Source organism: Cetorhinus maximus, chromosome 6 (assembly GCF_964194155.1).
Source record: "Cetorhinus maximus chromosome 6, sCetMax3.hap1.1, whole genome shotgun sequence".
NCBI lineage: Eukaryota > Metazoa > Chordata > Chondrichthyes > Lamniformes > Cetorhinidae > Cetorhinus > Cetorhinus maximus.
This window is the reverse complement of record NC_135884.1, coordinates 98029437-98040522: the sequence shown is the minus strand read 5'-3', so window position 1 is coordinate 98040522 and position 11086 is coordinate 98029437. Positions and strand designations below refer to the sequence as shown.

At 40.8% G+C, this 11086-nt stretch overlaps 1 protein-coding gene across 2 annotated transcripts in view; it reads right to left on the bottom strand.

Annotated features, from left to right (window-relative positions):
* Nucleotides 1–2951: 2951 nt before the first annotated feature.
* The window catches only part of fhod1 (formin homology 2 domain containing 1), a 343619-nt gene continuing 335484 nt past the window's right edge, over nt 2952–11086 (bottom strand). For both annotated transcript variants that reach the window (XM_078544152.1, XM_078544153.1), the window contains 2 exons: nt 8958–9134; nt 2952–4492 (listed from right to left, as the gene is read on the bottom strand). In XM_078544152.1, the coding sequence (XP_078400278.1) occupies nt 4410–4492; nt 8958–9134 (260 nt within the window). In that variant the 3' untranslated portion in view covers nt 2952–4409. The remainder of the gene's footprint in view (nt 4493–8957; nt 9135–11086) is intronic.

Genomic DNA, 11086 nt, shown 5'->3' with positions numbered 1-11086 from the left:
GTGGTTAGCCCTGCGAAAATGACAACTCACTCTCAACCTCACTGTAAGTTTCAACAAATTGTTGCATTTGCACCATGATTGACAATTAAACTCACAAAGAAAGTTAGGGCTGTTACTTAAAAGGATAAGCACCTTGTTAATTAGATACATGTTCCTACCATGCCTCTCAATCTCTCTGTTCCAGAAAGGGAACAATTTAAACTGTGGAGTCTCACTCCTGCAGGTAGTAAATTGTTGTTAAACGTTTAAATTTAAAACATTTTTCTTACTTTCTGTCTCTTGATTTCTCTCTCTCTTAATCCAGTCTCTTCCCTCTCTTTCAGGACTTGATTTGACTCCAATTTGTCCTTTTTCCTTCTCTGTTATCCCTCTGTTTCTTTTGCTATCCTTAAATTTAATTGATTAAGGAGATAGACTTTTGGGAGTCCCATCCTTCAGCTAAGTCACAGATGTTCCATTGCCCTCACCGTGCTGTTGTCAACTCACACTTCCAGCAACTTGCAAGGCAAAAAAATTACAAGTTGCAGGTTGAGGCCCTCAATATCCTGTTCAACACAGGCCAAGTTTCCAGCCCCATGTATTTTTCATTGCAAAGCCCATCCTGCCCCTGCTTCACTCCATCTGCTGCTGAAACACATCCAAACTTTGTCGCCTCCAGATTCAGCTATTCCAATGCTCTCCTGGCTGGTTTCCCATCTTTCATGCTTTCTGCTATTCATATCCTGCCCTACACAAATTGCAGGGACCGATCACGAGAGCTTTACTGAATTCGGGGATATCCCACTGGATGGGAAATAAGCTTACATAGTTCCTATATTCAGGAAAAGTGGTATATTTAGCCCATGATATGCCAGAATCATTAATTTTGCACCAGTGACATTAAATTATTGGAATCAATTATTAGAAGCAAACCTGATTCTGTGCTATTTACCAGGTTACTATTGTACAAACTATCTAACGGACATTATTGAATATTTTTTGAGGAGCTAACATTCCAAATAGGCTCATGTATTTGGAATTTCAGAGAATGTTTTATAAAACCCCCTATGAAGGGTTGCTACATAAGTTCAAAGCTCAACAACTTTTAAGTAAAACATTGAAATAAATAAGAAACTGACTGAAGAAAAGGAACAACAAGGTGCTGTTTAGGGGAAGCATGTGGAAGTGTTGAGTGGAGTGGGTGCTGGGATCAGTGTGGATTCTAATTTACATCAATGACTTGGATTCATAAACTGAAAGCAATTTGGCAGGTTCACTAAACTGGGGTGGAAGCAGATACAGTCAGAAGATGCAGCCATGAATCATAAAGAAAAAAGCAAAAATCTATAAATGGGAAGAATAGTGATTGGTAAAATAAGAGGTACCGCCCATCATAAGAAAATATGGACAACATACATAATGAATAATGCAGAAATGCCGGAATATGAGGGTGCAAGAGAGATGCAGATGTTAACAGACTTGGCACTTAGCACATCATGTCCGTGTATAGTAGCAACCAACAAAGTGTACAAAATACTGAACTGTCAAATAAAAAGCTGAGTCAGAAAATGTAGTGTTCTGGTCAGACTGTACCTTAGGTATTGTTTCAGATTTGGCCACCAGGGCACAATTGAAGCATTCCAGTCCTGGTGGCAATGTCGAGGAGAGCTAGAAGACTAGCTCTGAATGACATAGGACCGAACCCTAAAGGAAGGCTTGAGAAACTGAAGCTCTTTAGGCTTGAAAGGTGGTAAGGGGGACCTTACAAAAGTGTGAGATATTAATGATATAGAAAGAGTAAACCCAGAACACTACTTCAAGGCTCATCATAACAGTTAGGTATGGATGCATGGGCTCAAAGCAGTGAAGGGTGAATTTAAGGAATAATGTATTTGTTATTGTAGTGCTTTGCACATCATCAGGATGGTGCAAGTTGCTTCACAGCCAATTAATTATCTTGACATGTAATCACTGTCACTTTTCAGGTAAATACGTGGTTAGTTTACACACAGACAAGCACCATAAACATTAGTGAGATGAAACTCAATTCATACAAACATACAGAAAAGACAGATAAGGGAAGATCAGCTGGGTCCATCAAGAGTAGCCCACAGTCATGATGATAGGAGCATCATGATTAGATACTTCCTATTCCTCTGTAGCCTAGTTTGGCGGTTTTGGATTTGATGACGAATATTGGTGAGCACACTGGGAAGAACACTCTGATCATCAAACAAGTGCTATGGTACCTTTTATGTCATCCCATAAAAACAGGTGAGTCCTCAGTTTAATGTATCATCTGAAATACATCTGACTTTGGACAATGCAGAACCTCCAACGCTTTAGGGCAGATTTGGGGCAGTTTGAAATGGACCCACAAATGGTGGTGGGGCCAAAAATCTTAAGAGTTATTCCAGAGCAAGTTGGCTAATCTAATGGGAAGAGCCTTCAGTTTTTCTTTTTAGACAGATGGGCTGAATGATCTTCCTCATCTGTATTTATCTTGTGAAATAACAGTAAAGCTTTGGAATTTTCTTGCTAAAGCGCCAGAGTTCACTTGCACAAGAATATACACTTTGTGTTTAATCAGCTGCATAGTGGAGTGAGCGGGGATTGATTTAAATTTACAATCCTTCAAATGCTGGGATCACAGACACAGTATAGAAACAGCTTGGAATGCACATGTGGCACTCCCATACCTGGAAAAAGTAGTCAGAGTTGCTTTGATGTACCTGTTGGTGTTATCAGCAGTGTGTGGAGCATAGAGGACCTAACAGAGCACAGAAAATGACAAAGACCTGAAGCATCTTTGTATTGGATGAGGGAAGATCTTGACTCTCATCAACTAAAGCCCTCCATTTCAAATATTTATACTCAAGACATATTTGAAGAGATGGCAAAAAATAAGCCAATAGAACCATGAATTTTCACCACCTCCACAGCTTACAAAGAAAAAGCAAAGCAACATGAGAAAAATTTGAAACATTTAATTGTTGCAACAACCCTTATACAAACATTCAAAAAACAAAATCTCATGGATAAAAATATAAAGTTCATGAAAATACATCACACAATCCTGAAGGACCTTTGATCTTATAGTTTATTTTAAAAGTAGAATGATATGTATTTGTAACAGTTAGTATAATTGCTTATTTCTGCATTTCTCTAATTCAGCAACCTTGCAAACCATTTGAAGGAAAGTACTTTTGGATCTTTATAGGTAGTTGTCGGAACTACACTGCAACTAATCTATCAATTAAGTTATCAATTAGTGGTTTTTAAAAGTGTGATCTTAATACTGCCTCTGCATGGTCATTTAAAAGAATAATGTGACACCCAGTGCAAATTTGTATCCATAATAGACTGCACACAAGTATGTTGGTCAGCAATTTTACTATGCTGCATGAGGACAACTCCAAATATGTTTCTGTTGCAGTCTGACAATTGGATATACTTTATTTGCTTTTACTCAATGTAGTTATCATTATTATTAATATCAATTCTCCACCCTGTCAGTTTAAGATATCTTTACAACATAGTGCTGGTTAAAGACCAGTAATTTTACATAATTTAAATACTTATGGTTACAGACATAATGGTTCCACTAAGTCCATAGCTAGTTAAAGTCCGTTATTTAAAATAGTTCAGTGGCATCTCCTGTTGGCTCAGTGGGTAAATGCATGATGAGTGGGTGAGCCATGTGTGTCAGGAAAGTCCCAAGTTCCAAGTTCCATCCCTGGTCTGTAGTGAGCTCGTTAACTACTGAACACCAGTGGGAAGGGTCTTATTGTCTCTGGGTTGGGGAAGGGAAAGTTTGGTCAGTGCTTCCACACCTGATCACTATCCACTGAATCCCCCCCAGAGTTCACATATGTACCATGAATGAGGACAGGGTCGAGTTCAGCCGTGAAGCCCTTCATGGTTTAGCAGCTCAATGTCACTCACTATCCAGTTTCATACTTGGCAATATTACTGGAGGATGAACGACATCCGCGGAATTGCTGCACGAGCTGCTGCTTTCAATAAAGGATTGGAGGCAATTTATTGCGGAAGAAAATAGATATGGGTTTTCAGTTGAACACTAGTAGTTTTGAGAGGAAACATCATCATTCAGCCTAACTGGAGAAGGGAGCATTTATGATTGTTTTGGCTGAACTCTTATCTGCCCTCAGAATCTATTATGTAGAATGAATTGGGCTGTCAGATTTAGTGAGCCCATCTCACATGACTTAAGTTCAACGCATGTTTCCTTCCGACAATGTGCTAGTACAAGGCCCAGGGCCACTGTAACAATTAAAAGTACTTGTGAAGTTCTGGAACTTGTTGGGAATCTGGAGGGATATGAAAGTACTTTCGCCATCTTTCTGTGCTGTTAGTGTAGATGTCTCAGTTGTTGATGGTCACTGAGCTTTGCTCGCTTCCAAGATGTCTTATACTTCTACTTCTGGCGCTTTGGACAAACCCAAGGCTTGAACCACATCCGGGGTCAGACCACTCTTCAGGGTTCTTCGCACTGCAAAGAAAAAGCAATCCCATTAGTACAGGTAAACTGAACACTTCTGCCTAGTACCCTGGTCACTCCAGCCCAGGTCCCAATGGGATGTAGCCACACCATGGAACTGTCCCCGATACAGTGAAAACCAGCACAGCAGAGTCTCACTCAGGGAGGTGGTAAATATGACAGTTGTGGGAGATATCACGATTCACACTGGTGCACTGGGAATTTTCTTCTCAGATGGAAAGAAAGTTATGTCAGTGGGACAGGAGAGGGTAGAATTTACTCTGCATCTGTTTGCTCTATAACTGGAGAAAGAACTTGTATTTATAGAGCACATTCCATAGCCTCAGGATGTCCCAAAGCACTTTATAGCTATTAATTGTTGGCACTGTTGTAATATAGGAAACACAACAGCCAATTTGCATACAGAAAGCTCCAACAACAGCAATGTGATAATGGCCAGATAATCTGAGGTTACTTCTTAAATGATGTTGACTAAGGGATGAACATTGATCAGGACACCTGGGAAAATTCCCCTGGTGCTCTTCAAAATAGTCCCATGGGATCTTTTACATTCAACTGAGAGGGTAGGTTTAATGTCCCATTTATAAGATAGCACCTCTGACAGTGCAGCGTTCCCTCAATATAGCACTGGAGTATCATCTTACTCAAAAGGATAATGTTACCAATTGCACCATGCCTCACACCTGACCTAATGGCACTTTATAGGAAGGGTGAGGAGTAGGGGGGGGCAGGGTGGGAAGGGGGGAATGTGCATGGTGGGTGCAAAACTAGCAAATTAATCCAATCTCCAGTACTGATTGTTCACTTAGCAGCTGGTAACATTTACCACCTCCCCTCTCAAATAAAAGATTTTTAATAAATCATTTTTAACAGGAACCGTTGATGTTACTTTACAATCCCATTTACCAGCATGTTTAGCAACATGCACCATGCTGACAATAAAAATACTGATAAAAACAGCTTCAAGTTTAACTGGCTTCCCAAAAAAATAAATAAATCCCATGCTGGAAGTGAAGAGAAAATGTAAAAATTGCAAGATCCCTGTCAGAGAGCAAACGAAGGGTAACACCAGAAGACTTGTATTTTCATTAGCGCAACAAATATGATAATAAATCATCTGAAATTTTGTTTGGGCCCAGCTAAAAGTCAAAGAAAAGGGAAAGTAGTAACCTCCAAGGACAGGGCTGTCCTGAACAATTATCTTGCAAATCAAAATACATCATTCTTGTATATTAGGTTTGTCAAATGGTTTTAAAATTGATATAACTTTCCACTGAATTGGAGGTGCACAGTGATATGTCAGTATAATATTGAGCATACCAATTTTGTTTAGATTACATCAGAGTATCTTCTGTGGCATTGCTGATGGTTAATCTGGTAATGAAGCTTAGCTGGTATCGAGGTCTGTCCTTTAAGGTCACTGTATTAGATGAGCAGAAGATTTCTCCAATTAAATATTGGAAAGACCAAAGCCATTGTCTTTGGCCACCAACCAATAGGTCTTACCTATTGACTTCATCCCTCTCCCTGGCAGAGGCTAAAACAGGCCATTCATAACCTTGTCAGCCTATTTGATCATGAGCTGAGCTTCCAAAGTTATAAATGCTCCATCAGCAAGACTGCCTACATCCACTGCTGCTCCCTCCCTAACAGCACTGTGGGTGTACCTACACCACATGGACTGCAGTGGTTCAAGAAGGCAGCTCACCACCACCTTCTCAAGGGCAATTAGGGATGGGCAATAAGTGCTGGCCTAGCCAGCAACACCCACATCCCATGAATGAATAAAAAAAACATTGCCCAATTCCATCCCTATCTCAGCTCATCTACTGTTGAAACCTCATTCATGCCTTTGGTAGATCTAGACTTAGCTATTCCAATGCTCTCCTGGCTGGCCTCCCTTCTTGCACCCACCACAAATATCTCATCCAAACCTCTGCTGAAAGAATACTAACTTGCACCAAGTCCTGTTCCCCCATTGGTCCTATACACGCTGACCTACACTGGCACCTGATTTGGCAACACCTCGATCTTAAAATTCTCAGCCTAGTTTTCAAATCCTTCCATGGCCTCATTCCTCCTATCTCTGTAGCCTCCTCCAGTCCTACAGTCTTCTGACATCTCTCCAATCGTCCGAGTCTAGTCTCTTGCGTGATTTCCATTGCTCCACCATTGGTGGCTGTGCCTTCAGTTGCCTAGGTCCTTAACCTCTGGAGTTCCCTCCCTAAACCCCTCTGCCTCTTCAGCTCTCTCTCCTCCTTTTAGATACTCCATAAAACCTACCTCTTTGATTGCCTATGATCTCATGTGGCTGTCTCAATGTAAAATTTTGTTTGATTATGGTCCTGAGGAGTGCCTTGAGATGTTTCACTATCTTAAAGGCACTATATAAATGCAAGTTGATGTTATTGCTCTCTGAGGGAATTGAAGTTGTGTATAAATTGCTTGGATCTATTAGTAAATTTCTTATAAATGTCAGGCGCAAGGTCAATGGTTGGCTTTCTTTCTCTGTAACAATGGTGCAGTTGCATTAAATACGTTAAATGCCAGTTTCAAACTGATAATTAATAGGCTTGCCCCAACAGTTAGTGTTGTGTCACTTATCTTGAAAAAAGGCTTCCTTCAAAGAAAATTGTATTATTACAATGCAATTGATTTTTTGTATGATTAAAAACTAGTGAGTGTTGCACCCATAAAACAGAGGGGTGGCTGGCAAAAGGTCAGTCATATTAGGGAATGAATCACATTATCACAACAAGCTGGACAAAGGTGTGAGCTAGTCGCTGCATGCCATGGTACTTTTCATAATCCTGGGTGACAGTTTTGTGTGCCCTGAGGAATTATAGCAATATGAATAATGCAATGTGCATGTACATTTTTTATTATAAATGTCTCACTAGGTCAGATTCTTGGACAGTGCAATATTACAACCAGTAAACCAGCAGTTCAACTCCTCGAGCTGTCGATCACACCAATTTGCATTCCTCAATGAAAATAATTTTATCCGCCTATAATCAAAGTAGGGGAAAAACTGGATGTTGCTGGAAGACATTCCGCTTTAAGGGAGGGAAGGTGAATAAAAACTTGCAGTGCTTTTTGCCCGAACTATGTTCCCTACCAAATGATCACCATTTCAGTACAAAGCAGGATATGTAATAGCTAGCTGCTTGCAAGAAGAGTAAATTAACAATTTTGGAAGGAGAAAGATAAGGGGGTATATTTAATAAACAGTAAAGTTTAGGTACGAATATTCAGCAAACTTCTGCCACATTTCGCACAGGTTAGCACCTGCCTAAAAATTGCTCACTGAGGCCGAAAGTATGAGTGTACAGAGTGTCTGTACCCGAACTTCACTGGTTCAAAAATAGAATGGATGAGTGACAGTATAACAAAGAGAGGCCAAAGCTTATAAAATTCAAGAAGAGACATTTTCTTTTGTTGCAAATTGAGGAGTGTCTTTGTAATTGAAGTAACAAGAACATGGATGAATTTAATACAATTACACACGACCAGCTAATTTATTAGCAAAATATGAATTTTCCTTTGCCTTGACACATTTTAGATCTGAAGTTCTTCTCAAAATATCAGTCTATACTAATAGACGAAGAACAAACATGAACATGATTCTGTATTTGCAGACCACATTGCACTAATCCCATATGTATGCGCCAATCTTTATTTTGCTTCATATGCAATGATTTAAGTGTGGTTTATATTCCGTGCTTTTCACTTCCTGCTTTGCTGTCTGTGAGAATTTTTCAAAATGATTGGTTGCTTAGTCTGCCTGTCTTCTTGCTGATTGCCACAAATCCTCATAAATGGCACCAAATTCAAAGTGTTGTTGGAATGGAGGAAATCTACACTCTAGAATTCCCTTTGTTCGTAACTTTTCTCAAGGTCAGCAGCGAGTACCAACTCTTTGCCAATGACTACAAAATCTGGGCCAATATTCTGCCTCAATTAACTTAATTTTAACAACTTGCAATTGTATAGCACCTTTAACAAAGAAAAATGTCCCAAAGTGTTTCACAGAGGTATAATCAAACACAGTGGATAATGAGCCAAACAAGGTGATATCAGTTGGGGCAGGAAAAGAAGCCATTGCTGGAGATGTTTTGCCTGTGATTGGATAGATAAGAGTGGATGTGTTAAACAGCAGGAGGACACTCTTACATGTAGAATTAAATTTAGCTATATGGGATATTTTAATAAAAACAATTTAATAATTTATGGGCTCAAGAATACTTACATGAAAATGTTACCATTATTACAAAAGACTGTTCTTATATAGTCAGAATTCTGATGAAAACAGTCTTAACCCATTAGGAAAGAACGGATCAAAAGTAGATTTGCTTCATTTTTCTAATCTTACAAAGTTTTGAGGAAACATAATCACTCCTCTCACAGCACCCCCTCCCCCACTCCAGCCCCAATTACTAGGGATAGAGACACTTACAAGATTTCCTATTTGCTCTTGATCTCTTGCGTTCCTTAGGGGTAGATGGCCTCTGGTTGGGATTCTGTGTGACCGATTTTACCAGGCGGTCCATGATTTCATCAGTAGCATCATCAGCTGGACTTGCTGCTTCATCTTTAGGAACAGAAGGATTTGGTGGACTGACTCTTCCAATAGCTGCAAAAACCAAAATGGAAAAGAAAAAGAAACATCTGTTAGGTTTAAAAACAGGTACCCACTGGAAATGCGGACTTCTGTAATGAATATTGTGATCAAAGAAATGACCAAAGTACACTTCCGCTAATCTAGTGTATCTGTATTGTTGTGTTTTGTATTTGCTCCAAGTACATGTAAACTGGTTCACCTGTTGTATCCAATAAACGCCCAAACTAGTTTCTCATCCCTCTACAACCGTCAGTAATAAAGATTATTAGTGTTAAATGACTGTGGATTTTTAAAAATCAATACTATCAATGCAATAAACGCCCTGAGCCTTTATTTGCCTGTACAGTTAAAAGGTGGTTACCATATATCCAGTAATCAAACTTCCATAGAATAATTGGCCCATAATCTCTCCTGTATACTAGTCAGGCATGATGCTGCTCAAAATGAAACATATAAGATCCTGAGGGGTCTTCACAGGGTCGATGTGGAGAGGATATTTCCTCTTCTGGGAGAACCTAGTACTAGGGGCTACTGTTTAAAAATAAGGGGTCGCCCACTTAAGACAGAGATGAGGAGAAATCTCAGAGGGCTGTGAGTCTTTGGAACACTGTTCCTCAAAAGGTGGTGGAAGCAGAGTCTTTGAATATTTTAAGGCAGAGGCAGATAGATTCTTGATAAGCAAAGGGGTGAAAGGTTATTGGGGGTAGGCAGGATGTGGGGTTGAGGTTACAATCAGATCAGCCACGATCTCATTGAATGGCGGAGCAGGCTCGAAGGGCCTAGTGGCCTACTCCTGCTCCCAATTTGTTTGTAAAATTTCTACAGGGACCTCGACCAACTCCCCCTCCCCAACGGTTCAGTTGGGAAGTAAAGTGCCCAATATTGAGTTGACTGAAAATAAGGAGGCTCTATTTTTCATGCTCAGTCTGCTCAGAATTAGCAAACCTGAGCCATGATGGCAGTGCGGAGCCAACCTTTGGCCTCAGGGCCCCTGTGCTAGGGAAAAGAATAAAATTACATCAGCCTAGCTTTCTGCCGCTGATCACTGTCCAAGGATCCCTGTTAGGAAAGTACATGTTTGTGAATGTCAGATGGGCACAAAATCTAGTTGGGCTATGATGTGCATCATGGTCAAATAGCCAGCCAAAACTCTCCATCTCGGTTCTAAAATGAAAAGTCTCCAATTGCACATGCCGAAGGGTGACCATTCTCTATGGGTTGCTACCTCAGCAAGGGCCAGTGCTTTCAGGTGAGGAAGGCGAGAATTGAGTTCTGAGGAAAATTCGACAGTTGCTTAGGGCTGGACTTTATGATGACGCGCCGCTGGCAGGTCCCACACCTTCCCGGCTTCCGAGGTCACAACGCAAGCGTGCACAATAAAATGCTAATTGCCGCCAATTAGTGGCAAGGGCAGGTGACAGACAGTCATCCCACCCAATGCGCTCAGGAAGGCGGGTGTTAGGCTCGGAAGCTCGCTGCTGTGACCCAGAACCAAGTCACGGCCAGCCATTTAAAAGGCCCCCTGTCAGTGTTCACTTTCAGGCAAGCCCTGTAATAATCTTGGAGAGAAACAAACTGGTGACCAGTGAGGATCGTAGTGTTTTGCAGTGTATCAAGGTAAGTAAATGTTAATTATTGCTTATGTCTGACAGTCAGCTGCAGCCTCATAATAACTCATACTTTAATAATTCAGCAAGTCTACCAGCTGTACACATCGAGAATTTGTGCATTGATTTTATCTTTCCATACATAGATGTCTGCACCATTGGAGCAAGGGGAAGAGTTGCTCCAGAAGGAGGAAAGCTGCCCCCAGGTACACGGACATGGCCCTCGGTACACTCCTCCATGCAGTGGAGGCTAGAAGTGAGCACCTCATTCCGAGTGGTGGCAAGAGAAGGGCCCATAGGCAGACATGTGCTGTGTAGCAGCAGATGGCCAGGGACATCTTGGGTATTGACGTGGTC